Genomic DNA, 12,376 nt, shown 5'->3' on the forward strand with positions numbered 1-12,376 from the left:
CCTCCTCTTCTTACCTGTGTTGTGTCATGCCAGCTGCGACCTGTAGGGGCGCTGCTGAGTTTAACAGCTACTGTTCCCCCCTCCATGTTTCTTGGGTTGGATTCTATCTCTGATAATTGCCACGAGCTCTGAGTTGCGCCTGTTGACGCTTCCCCTCGCTCCTCTAGGCATGCGTGGGTCCACCCCCTTGGACGTGGCTGCTGCGTCTGTCATCGATAACAACGAGCTGGCTCTGGCCCTGCAGGAGCAAGACCTGGATAAGGTAGCGTGTGCATGGCAGGAGGGCAGGAAAACACCGGCACTCGGTGGGGAGGTACGGCTAGGGGTCAGCCCTAGGCATGTGGGCACCCGTGATGAAGCCAGGTGGCACTCCCTCCACTGCAGATTTCTCACCTCTCCCTCCTCCTTTCCCTAAAGCCCCGGGCCATCACTGCTCTTCCTCTGGCTGCCTAGCGTGTGTGTAGAAACAGGCCTGGGAGGAGCAGGGCTGCCTGCTCTGTTTGAGCTTTTCTCCTTGCCTTCCAGGTGGTGACATATCTGGCGGGGGCTGGCCTCCAGAGCTGCGCTATGCTGCTCGCCAAGGGATACCCCGACATTGGCTGGAACCCCTGCGGTGGGGAGCGTTACCTGGACTTCCTGCGCTTCACTGTCTTTGTCAACGGTGAGCTTGGCAGGCGATGGGTGGATCCTCAAGAGTGTCATTGCAGGCATTGCCACAATGGCAGCCAACTCAGGGTTGAAAGGGGTGAATAAAAACCGTCCCCCAATGGAAACCTTGGCCACAGTTGGCTGCATTCCTCCCTTCCTGTAGAGCCCCTCCTCCCCCTTGCTTCAGCATCAGTGTCTCCAAAATGGCGGCCTACCCGGTGGGAGAGCCATTGCTTCCATTTGATATTGGGAGGACTGGAGACACCAGAGGAAGGTTGCAGCAGAAATAAGGGGGCAGGCCTGATTTGGGGCAGCACAAGGCGGGGGCCTAGGACATGGTTCATCCATGAGGCGGTCAGTGGGCCAAATCAGGCCCATTGAGTGTCTCAAACCGGCATACCGGGCTTCTGATTTCCCCCCTCCCTTGCTAGAAACTCTTTCTAGACTCTATCCAGATTTAGAGTTCGCACTTTGCTCTGTTGGCATATTTCTAGGCCCATTGCTATTTGCCACACCCAGGAGGACCAGAATCCTCCTTTCAAGAAAGCAAATGATGCAGAAGTGTCCACAAGGGTATACTTTGGCTTCTGTGGAATGACCGGATGGTGCCTATTTCTGACAGAACCATCCCTCTCTGGCCCCACTGCTTCCTGGCTCACCTGGGTGTGCCCCCTTTTCCTCCCCGCAATGCCACAGGTGAGAGTGTGGAAGAGAATGCCAACGTAGTGGTGCGCTTGCTGATCCGGCGTCCCGAGTGCTTCGGCCCTGCCCTGCGGGGTGAAGGAGGCAATGGGCTGTTAGCGGCCATTGAGGAGGCCATCCAGATCTCCCAGGACCCTGCCCGTGATGGGCCCACAGTCAAGAAAGATCGCCGTCGGGAGCTGTGCGTAAGGGCAGGGGGTGGCACAGTTCCTCATTTGGGTGGGTGGGGTGTAGAGTTAATGTATGACATATCCTAGAGATATATAGACCCCAGAACCAGAGAGCATGAGAACTAGCTCCTGTTAAGTTGAAGGGTGGAAGCAGAGGCGAAGGTGAGGGTGGCCAGCAGCCGGGACCACCACCGTCTCCAAGTTGATCACGGGTTTTTATAGCTCACCCGAAACTCCCCAAAAGGTGCCAGCAAAAAGAGTTGCTGGTTTTCCCAGTGACAGCTTTCAGTCGTCAGCGGAAGTTCAGCTTGTGCATCACTTTAGTTCAACTCTGTGCTTGCCAATCTGAGGTTCCCCAGTGGCTGGAAGGCCATGTCAACACACACGTCATATACATGTTCTGTACATGCTCAGTGGCACATTCCTTCTCCTTGATCGCTTCACATGCCGCATGAATGGCACTAGGAAATGGCCTCCAGGACGCTTTCCAGACTAGACCCTACAATGGGGTTAGGACGTATCTCGGAAGTGTGCTTCCACACTTCCACACGTCTTGACACCGCATTCCCTACGCGGACAGCAGGGTACTGTTCACATTTCCAATGCCTTATTTCAAATTTAATCGCTGCGATATAGAGCTAGGACGTCTTATATCCAGCGTGAAAAAGTTGCTGTTTTGTCGGGTTGTTAGTTGCTGTGAGACTGCTCCCCCTGCTGTTTACGTTTGGAATGCGACTTGCCCGAATGAAGGCATTTTGCTGCTAATGAGCATCTCAGCTGGAAAGCGCCCCGGTCTCAGACCCCGATCTTGGATCAAGTCCTGGTTTCTGGGCCTGCAGCAAAAACTCCGCTCCCTGCTTTCTTTCCTTCCCCCCTGCTCCACCTCTGTGAGGACTGGGGACGTGGTCTCTTTTTTTAAATGAAGATTTGGAAAGGTTGAGGGCTTTGCAGTATTCTGAGCTGAGGACTGTATTCTGCATTTTGCAACACGTCCTTCAGTCCTCCCTCCCCTCTGGGTTTAGCAGCACTTGCCCACGTCCTTCCTGACACATGTTGATTCCTGCCTGTCCCTTTTTTTTGGTTTAGGAGCAAGACCCCATTCTTTTATCCCTTCCCCCATGCTCCATACCTTTGCTGCACGGATGCCTGATGCTCCCTCTTTCCTCCCCACCCCCACTACCTCCCTCCCTTTCTCTCTCTTTTTCTCTGCCAGGTTTGGGGGCGAGGAAACTCATGAGGAAAACCGGGTTCATTTGGGCAATGCAGTCATGTCCTTTTATGCTGCCCTCATCGATTTGCTGGGGCGCTGTGCCCCCGAGATGCATGTAAGCACCACCCAACCCCTTCCCCGTCCACAGTCCCAGGAGAAAAGACCCCTCCCTTCCCAGACTTGCATGATTTTGGCATTCGATGTGTCCCCCCACCACTGATCTCTCCGCCACCCTCTGGCACGGCCCCCAGCTCACTCTGTCCCTCTGCTTCTTTTCCTCCCAAGCAGCATTGACTCTGTTACCTACCGGGGCAATTCACAAACCTTGCCTCCTCTCTGAACAGCTCATCCAGGCTGGGAAAGGTGAAGCCCTCCGGATCAGAGCCATTTTGCGCTCCTTGGTACCCATTGAGGACCTTGTTGGCGTTATCAGTCTCCCGCTGCAGATCCCTTCATTTGGCAAAGGTATGGTGCCTGGGTGGGCAGGAAATCATTCAAAGGTATTTAATTTCTCACCCCAGTTGTGTGCTATGCTGAACTAGTGGCGTCCCCAGAACAAGGTGGAAATTTTTTTTAAAATTCCGCCCAGAGAGAAGAGGGAGCAAGTCTTCTGACTGAGCCTTGTGGGCCAAAACCGAGAGCCCATTCGGCATTCAGGGCAGGGGAGACAAGGATACAGGTGGTACAGTCCTCTAATGTCACCTTAGAATGTGACTGAGGAATTAATTGCTTGTCTAAAAACACCTTTCACATCCACATCTAGGACGTTTATGTCAGGGATTCTCAATCCTGGGTCCACAGATGTTGTCGGACTACAACTCCCATCATCCCCAGACACAATGGTCTTCAGCCATTGTGGCTGGGAACGATGGGAGTTGTAATCCAACAGCTTCTGAGGACCCCAGATTGAGAATCCTGGTTTATGCGATAAAGGAGGAAACGCGCTGATCGAACCGTTTAAGAGTCATAAAAATATATCTCAGATGTTTGCCAGGAATATTTCCCGGTTTTGAAGTCCAGCACAGCAACAGGCATCCCCACCCACTGCTCCTTCCGCCCCCTCACCTTGCTCCCTCCAGCTGGCTTCAGGCAGCCCTGACTTGCCTCCCCACCGCATACCCCAAGCCTTACGCCCCTCTTCCGCCTGTGCTAGATGGCAACGTTATTGAGCCCAAGATGTCTGCCAGCTTCGTGCCTGACCACAAGTCACCCATGGTGCTGTTCCTGGACCGGGTCTACGGCATCGACAACCAAGATTTCCTCCTCCACGTGCTGGAGGTGGGCTTCTTGCCCGACATGCGAGCTGCTGCCTCACTGGACACGGTGAGTGTGGGAGTGAGATGGGGAGGGAGGGCTGTCACTTTCTAGGACCAGCAAGGAGTGTGTGTGTGTGTGTGTGTGTGAGAGAGAGAGAGAGAGAGAGAGAGAGAGAGAGAGAGAGAGAGAGAGAGAGAGAGAGAGATGCTAAGCTGGGATTTCAGCTGAAGCCTCCCGGGACAAGGGTGCCACTCCCCTTAAGTATCTGAGGAACTTCTCCCCAAAGTGCTTTTTTCTCTCCCACAAAAAAGTATATTTCTTTTCCCACTCAAATTTAACTGAGTTCTTCCTCAAGCTTTTCCTCTGCCACCACCTCCGCTTCTGAATCCAAGACTACCATGACCCTCTTCCTGCCCCCCCCCGCCCTTCCACCCCAGATATTTCTATTCCTGGCCCTAGGAACTGCAGCTTCAGTGCAGCGTTGGGGTAGGATGGGGACGTGGGGTGGAGGGGGCTGAATCCAGACGGTGCATGCTCTCTCTGATCTTCTTGGGTGCCGGAGAGCATGGCCGTCCTGTTGAGGTGCTGGCGTGTGTGTGTGTGAGAGGGGGGGGGGGAGAGAGAGAGAGAGAGAGGCTTTCTTGCAGTTCTTCAAAAAGATGAAGGAGGCCGGATAAGCACTTGTCAGGCCAGGAGCTCAGATGGGACTGGCTCCTGGGAGGCTGGGGCGGGATTCATGCATCTCTTTTTGTTTCCAGTGGCAGCCAGGAACATATCTGTGCTTACAAAACAGGAGTTCCTGTTTGGGAGCCCCATTACAGAACACGAGCTAGATTTACAAATCCCTGATCCATGCATGCTCCGGGGAAAGGGGATGTCTTCAGGCCCGGTTGGCCCTGGTTCCTGCCTGACCCTCTCTCCTCCTCCTCCTCCTCCCTCTGCAGGCCTCCTTCAGCACCACGGAGATGGCGCTGGCCATGAACCGCTACCTCTGCTTGGCAGTGCTGCCGCTCATCACCAAGTGCGCCCCCCTCTTCGCTGGCACGGAGCACCGGGCCATCATGGTGGACTCCATGCTACACACCATCTACCGGCTCTCGCGCGGGCGCTCCCTCACCAAGGCGCAGCGTGATGTCATTGAGGAGTGCCTCATGGCTCTGTGCAGGTCTGTCTGGCGGAAGGATGCTCACCTGCACCGCCCAGGAGCTGTGCAAGCTCCCGTTTACCAAACGTGCCTGAATGATGATTTTTTTTTTAAGGGTAGGAAAGGAGTCAAGTGAATGTAAGAGCAGCCCTGTTGGGTCAGGCCCAAAGAGGCCTCTCTGGTTCAGCATCCTGTTTCCCACTGTGGCCCACCAGATGCCTCTGAGAAGCCCACGGGCAAGAGGTGATGGGGGCATGCCCTCCCTCCTGCTGTTGCTTCGGAGGGCTTTCCTCCTACCACATTAAAGAGCTGGGTACAGCTGCTGGGTAGGACAGAGCCCTCCTGACCAGCTGCCACTTGGCAGATTTGCCCCACCCTGCTGCCTTGTGTTTTACTCACACACGAGTGGAGAAGCCGGATAGGACGCGTCTTCTGCCCAAGTCCCGACCGTGTGGACTGTCTTATAATCTCCAGCCATCTTAAGAAAGGAGAAATACATTTAAAAGGCTCTGGACTGGACCTTGTCTGAGAAGTGTTCATCTCCACAATGTACTGTGGCAGGTGGGTCTGCGGGCAACTCCCTCCTCCTCCGTCAGGCCTTCCTGCTCACCGTCTTGCTCACCTTCCTTCCAGGTATATCCGCCCCTCCATGCTGCAACACCTCCTTCGCCGGCTGGTGTTTGATGTGCCCATCCTCAACGAGTTTGCAAAGATGTCCCTGAAGGTGAGCGGCAAGAGGGGGCATTTTGGCACACAGAGCAGGCCGGCGTGTTTAGAGGAGGACGAAGCCAACTGCTTCCCAGGGGTGTCGCTAGAATTGAGCAGATGGGTTCAAAGAACGTGGGGGGCCCCACCTCCTGGGGGGGGGCCTCAAGATCCACCCCCCCTATTTTCTTCCATTCTCCCTCACTCTGAGAGGCCGCTGGGAGAGGGGCGAACACGGGCCCCTCTCCCCTAGCGACGCCCCTGCTGCTTCCTTAAGCTCCTCACTTCCTTCGCCTTTTACAACGCAGCTCCTGACCAACCATTACGAGCGCTGTTGGAAGTACTACTGCCTTCCTACTGGCTGGGCCAACTATGGGGTCACCTCTGAGGAGGAGCTGCACCTGACCCGGAAGCTCTTCTGGGGCATCTTCGAGTCGCTGTCCCATAAGGTGAGGAGCAATACCTTCGCTTCTCAAGTGGGGTGCCTGGGGCCAGCTCAGAATTGGGTGGCCATATTCTAGGGAAAAAAGGCAGGGCTTCCGTGTTTCTGACGCCACGACTGTCAAAACATGCTGTGGTCCGCAGGAGGGCGATCCTTTATCTTATTTATTACATTAATATCTTGCCTTTATTTCATGTATATCACGCCCTGTCTCTCGCCACCATGGAAGTCAAGACTTGGAGTTCCCAGGGGGTCACCCATCCAGGCACTGACCAGCCCTCGGCCTGCTTAGCTTCAGCAGGGTGGCTGTCTCATGTGCCCTCAGACCATGCCCTGGCTGGGCCCTGAGGAGAGGTTTGGAGCCGCTGGGCTTGATCTGAGGAGGGAATGGCGGACAGCTCCACCTGTGGCATTCACACCGAAGCGCAGAATCCACCTGGCCTGGGGAGTTAGGTGGCCCGGTGGGCCAGTCTGGTATCCCTGGCCGATGTAAAGTGCTCAGAACCGCCACCCTCCCTCAGTTTGAAGCAGTTGCCTTGGGTGGAGGCCAACAGCTCCTCCCGCTGTGCCACTGGGCTACTGGCCTTCAGGCTGTGTGATCTTCAGCTGGAAGGACTTTGGCCTCCAGCCTGCTTCATGCCCAAGTGACTTCCCCCCAGGCTGAGGGCCTGGCAGGAAGCGTGGCTGGAATTAGCAGGGAGATTGTGAAGAAACGGCTAAAAGAAACTGTTGTTGGGGGGCTGGACTGCCCCCTCTGCCTTTCTGAGCCTGTTTTCTGCCTGCTTCTGCTTCTCTCCTTCCTGCTGCCCAGAAATATGACTCTGACCTCTACAAGCTGGCCATGCCCTGCCTGTGTGCCATTGCAGGCGCCATTCCCCCCGACTACGTGGACGCCAGCTACTCCTCCAAGACCGAGAAGAAGGCCTCTGTGGACGCCGAAGGCAACTTTGACCCCAAGCCCGTGGAGACGCTCAAGTAAGTGGCATTTGCCGCCGGGGAGGTGACTCCTCCGATCCGGACCAGGGGCTCATATTGGTGGTGCTGGTGTCACCAAGGACGGGCCCATACTTTTCCAGGGAAAGAGAGGGATGTCCCAGTTTCTGTGATCAGAAAATTCTCGGTTTGAACGTGGAAGTGAACGTTATTTCAGCAAAGCTGCGTCTGCCAGGCTACCCCCCAATCTGGGAGCGGGAGGGGGTGCTTGGGGAGAATCCGTGGGAGGGAGGGGTGCCGAAGCCACCTGTACCTTACAATTCTGCCTAGCAAGTGCTCCTCCGCCCAGATGGCTCCCCTCAGCTGGGTTTACTTTGGGCGTTGGAACCTGATTGGAAATATTATTCAAAATGGCGGCGGTGGTGGTAGGGATTCATTTACAGGAGAGAACTGATGGAGAGGGAGGGCTGAGCACTTCCTTCCCAACTGCCCATTCTTCTTCTGCAACTCCCTGGTCGCCATCCCTAACCTATGAGGGAAACATGGGGTTGGAATCCTTGTGTTTCCTTCACAATGTATAGTTTCAAACGAAGATAAACCATGTTAGGATCAGGGGAGGAGGTGTATGTTTTTCTAGCCCTCTTGGAGGGAGGCTGATGTGTGCAAGTCTTACATAATGGCATTGGATCTACCCACCCATCGATTCCTCTGGTATGGAGAAGGAAACACATGTTCAGATTTTCTGCACCTTCATGAGGACTAGAAACTTGGGTCTTTTGTAGAGTTTTTTTAAAAAAGGGAAAGCAAGCATTAAGTGTAATCCGAGCTAGGCATAGTCCTAAAACACCTCATGGGAGTGGAGGAATACGCCAATAGAACAGCAGCAAATAGCTGAGACTTTATATATTTGGAGATTGCAGAGGGCTAGTATGGTTCTAGGACTGAGTTCTGAATCTTGAAAATCACCACTTTCATTTTTAAAGATACTTAAGAACAAAAACATCCAGCCAGCTTCTATCCTTTAAGCCTGCAAAGAAATGCTTGGAAATATATAGGCAGTACCCAGAGGGGTCTCCGAAACGGGGATTGTTGAGGCTGAGCTGGGCCTCCTGGGGTGAGGGCAGGGGCTTCAGTGCCCTGCATTTCTTTGCGCCTCCCTGGTGAATCATTCATTGGAAACCCCATCATGTACTATACTCCTGGGGTCAGTTTCATGCATGCAATTGGCGCTTGCCTGCTTGGGTATGTTGTTATGGCAGCAACTATAAAGATGGGTGGGGGCGCATCCAAATGAAGGATCCTTCCCACTCTGTGGCTGCTAATGAGCAAGACAAAACAGGGCCACAAGGGGGTCCATGGTATGCATACGTGCCTTGCTTGCCCCGATGCGTGAGGCCTACTTCCATCTCCTGGAGGCCCCGATCCCACCTCCCTGTCGGCCTGTGGCCCACCCTCTCAGTGCCCCTCTCTTTTCTCTCCCCCAGCGTCATAATCCCTGAGAGGCTGGACTCCTTCATCAACAAGTACGCAGAGTACACTCATGAGAAGTGGGCCTTTGACAAGGTAGGGCACCCTCACCGGACCTTCCCGGGTGGCTCTGAGACGTGAGCATGAAGCCCCAGGGGTCTGTCTGTGGCTCAGGGGCAGAGCATGTGCAGAAGGAGGTCCCAGGTCTGATCCCTGTGGCAGCCACTCCAGCTTAGGACTGGGAAAGACTCTTGCCTGGAACCTTGGGAGATCCGCTGCCACAAGACCAGCTCTCCTCTCTAGACAGCACAGAGCTAGAAGGACCAAGGGTCTAACTGGGTAGAAGGCACCTTCCTGCTGTTTTCTCTGGCGTCAACTCACCGCCTCTCAGCTCGGTGTCAACCAGCTCCAATCCCTCTCTTGATCTCTCTTTCTTGCAGATCCAAAACAACTGGCAGTTTGGGGAGACGGTTGATGAGGAGGCCAAGACGAACCCCATGTTGCGCCCCTATAAAACCTTCTCAGAAAAGGTAAGGACACCCCACCACAGCCCCCCAGGCAAGAGCTGATAAGGTCACCGGAGTGGAACGTGAGGAAGCTTCAGAAGTCCGATACGAGCGCCTGAATTTCACGAGTCCCATCGACGCCACTCTTGAGTTCCAGCGTGGGAGGAAAGTGGAATGCACATGGGGTGGATGTGTCAATTAATACATTTCTCATTTCGTTTTTAAAATTCACTTTCCCCCACTGTCAGCCTAAATAAATATGTTCAGGCAGGGGTTAGCTATTGTATTTTATACCCTTCTTCCCCCCATTAAATATCTAAATCCAAGACTGAAAATATTATGAAACTTTCACATTAGGGGAAAATAGGTTGGATTTCTTGTCAGCAGACTTGATATAGAGGTATTGAGCACCTTTCCTTCCAAATTAGTTACAGTTCTTTTTCGGACTCAGCAAGGTTCTGATGCATCTGGTCAGAGAGCCTGCCTCTTAGAAAGCTGTGTTGGTCTTCTCCTTTCTCTTCTCCATCCATCGTTCAGCATTTCCTTCAATGTTTCCTTCCTCTAGGATAAGGAAATTTACCGGTGGCCCATCAAGGAATCTCTAAAGGCCATGATCGTTTGGGAATGGACTGTTGAGAAGGCCCGTGAGGGGGAGGAGGAGAAGACTGAGAAGAAGAAGACCCGCAAGATCTCACAGACACAGGTTAGCCTCCGTCTGGTCTTAGGGAGTTTGCACACACACATGTCCTTCTTAAAGAAAGTGAAAATCGAGAAAAGCATTTCTCCCTCTTTCATCATGCTAGAACTTGAGTTCATTTAACAAAGTCGATTGGGAGTGGCTTCAGGATGGACTATGGGAAGGGCTTCTTCGAACATCACATAACTGGCTTGTGGAACTCACCGCCACATGTTGCGGTGATGGACACTGGCTCATACAGCTTTAAAAACAGATTGGACAAATTAATGGAGGAGAAGAGGTCTATTAATAGCTATTAATCTGGATGGCTATGTGGGACTTCCAGGTTCAGAAGCAGTTGCTGAACTGAAAAGCAGTTGCCGAGGATCAACCACAAGAGGAGGCTATTTATGTAGGGTGGTGGTTTTTTAATTCCATACTCTTTTTTCATTTGTGTTTTTTAGTCGCCTTTGACCATTTGGGGAAAGGCTGTGCATAAATACTGAAGATAAATAGATATTTACTTCACTTTATTACGGGTTTTATTGTGTTCCTTCCTCACCCACCACAGTGCCCAAAAGTAAGCCTTGTCTGGCAGCTTAGGGTACGGGAACATCTGTGTGAAGACTGTTGGCTCCCTCTTCCTCCAGCACTGGGAAGACCTTGAGGACTAGTGGATTTAAAACAGGGCAGCTGGAAAGCAGGACACCGCCCCAGTTTGTGAGGGGGGGGGGCATCTGGCAAACTGGCCCTAGTGGCAGAAACAGAAGTCGGGTGGGGCGTGTGGGGACGAGTGAGTCTCAACAGTCCCTGCTTTTGTGCTCTCCCTCAGACCTATGACCCCAGCCACGGCTACAACCCCCAGCCCATAGACCTGACGGGAGTGACCCTTTCCAGGGAACTGCAGGTGAGTAAGCGCAACACAGAGCTTGGGGGTTGGGTGGCCTGGAAACCGGGAAAGCGGCAGTCCGGACAAATGTAAGATACACTATTTGTAAAACAGCAAAAATCAAATATTTCCCCTGCTATATTTCCGCTGCAAGACTTGGCACTCTCTGAAAACACAGCACTGAGTGGGGGACGTGGGACGATGGGGAGGTGGAGAGGGATGAGGGGCTTTGGGTTAGGAAGCTCCGAGAAAGGCGGCGGGGGGTCCACTGATCCCTGCCTTGGGTCCCGTCGCCATTTTAATCGGGCCTTTTACACAGATCCCTCCATTTTCCTGAGTCCCTTAGGATTTTCCTCCTACCTCATTCAGCAGCTGGGTTCATCTGCTGGGTAGGATGGAGCTCTCCTCCCCAACAGGAGGCACAATCTCAAAACAAGAGGGCCTCAGCTCCCAAACTTTGGTAAGACTCCCCTCCTGCCCTATTCATCGGCTTGTGAACGAGCCTACTGTCTGCTTCTTTTCACAGGTTTCCCTCCACCCTGAGAGCTAGAAACTTGGCTCTGTGTGTATGTTTAGTTTTTACTTAGATTTAGTGTTTAGATTTAGTGTTTGTTTAGATTTAGTGTTTAGTTTTAGTTTTGTTTATTTAAAATATAGTCAATGACCAGACAATATTTGCAGCAATCGATGTCAAACAAATCATCTAAAACTTTAAGGAGGCTTGAAATAGCAATAATCCAGTTAACTCAAGTCGTAGCTTGCAGACAGCCAAACAATATTTTGCAGCATTTTAAAGAAATGGTTTCGTTAATATCAGACAATAAAATCTGCAAATAGAAAGCATCCGAGTGCCCTGGATATTTTGACAGCAATGGTGTGTGAGTGTGTGTGTGTGTGTTTAAAGACATCTTGAGATTCTCATATGATGCCATAATAGACAGCTGAACTGTGCTCAGCTTGAAGCAGCGGTTTGCCTCCAATTCTGCCCTTACCTTCCACCCCTGGTCTCTCTCCCCAGGCCATGGCAGAACAGCTGGCTGAAAACTACCACAACACCTGGGGACGCAAGAAGAAGCTGGAACTGGAAGCCAAAGGTGAGTCTGTGTGGCTGCACTCCTCTTCTGCGGCATCCCCCTTCTGTCTGCAGCGGGCTCCATGCCTCCTCTTTCTTGCACTCTCTCTCCTTCCCCAGGGGGCGGTACCCACCCACTGCTCGTGCCTTACGACACACTAACGGCCAAGGAGAAGGCCCGAGACCGAGAGAAGGCCCAGGAGTTGCTCAAATTCCTGCAACTTAATGGCTATGCAGTGACAAGGTGAGCCTGGAATAATAATAAATAATAATCTATTGTTTCTGTTTATATATGGCATGCTCCATGAGATGCGTCTGACTGCAGCAGCTTTATGGGCAGAGCCAGCCTTAGGGCTGGGCAAGACGGGCGGTTGCCCCAGGCGCCCACCTAAAGGGGGCGTCCCACTGAGCTTGCACAAACCACACGACGGCAACGCTATTAACGGGTGGGGTGGGGTGGGTTGCTGAGGGCACCTCTTGCCCAGGGGGCTGTTTGTCCCTGCTCATGTACTGTGGGTGCTCGGTGTGACCAGGGAAAGGGATGGGAGGGTGTAT

General features: G+C 53.0%; 1 protein-coding gene across 1 annotated transcript in view; it reads left to right on the forward strand.

The window, feature by feature from the left end:
• RYR1 (ryanodine receptor 1) overlaps positions 1 to 12,376 on the forward strand; it is a 122,723-nt gene that overhangs the window by 58,567 nt on the left and 51,780 nt on the right. Inside the window, exons 42-57 of the mRNA XM_053267249.1 lie at positions 168 to 262; positions 526 to 661; positions 1,345 to 1,531; positions 2,734 to 2,845; positions 3,075 to 3,195; positions 3,884 to 4,053; positions 4,932 to 5,152; positions 5,765 to 5,855; positions 6,145 to 6,285; positions 7,090 to 7,253; positions 8,696 to 8,774; positions 9,119 to 9,208; positions 9,750 to 9,887; positions 10,693 to 10,767; positions 11,768 to 11,843; positions 11,942 to 12,065. Of these exons, the coding sequence (XP_053123224.1) occupies positions 168 to 262; positions 526 to 661; positions 1,345 to 1,531; positions 2,734 to 2,845; positions 3,075 to 3,195; positions 3,884 to 4,053; positions 4,932 to 5,152; positions 5,765 to 5,855; positions 6,145 to 6,285; positions 7,090 to 7,253; positions 8,696 to 8,774; positions 9,119 to 9,208; positions 9,750 to 9,887; positions 10,693 to 10,767; positions 11,768 to 11,843; positions 11,942 to 12,065 (2,020 nt within the window). The remainder of the gene's footprint in view (positions 1 to 167; positions 263 to 525; positions 662 to 1,344; positions 1,532 to 2,733; positions 2,846 to 3,074; positions 3,196 to 3,883; positions 4,054 to 4,931; positions 5,153 to 5,764; positions 5,856 to 6,144; positions 6,286 to 7,089; positions 7,254 to 8,695; positions 8,775 to 9,118; positions 9,209 to 9,749; positions 9,888 to 10,692; positions 10,768 to 11,767; positions 11,844 to 11,941; positions 12,066 to 12,376) is intronic.

This window comes from Hemicordylus capensis, chromosome 7, assembly GCF_027244095.1.
Source record: "Hemicordylus capensis ecotype Gifberg chromosome 7, rHemCap1.1.pri, whole genome shotgun sequence".
Taxonomy (NCBI): Eukaryota; Metazoa; Chordata; class Lepidosauria; order Squamata; family Cordylidae; genus Hemicordylus; species Hemicordylus capensis.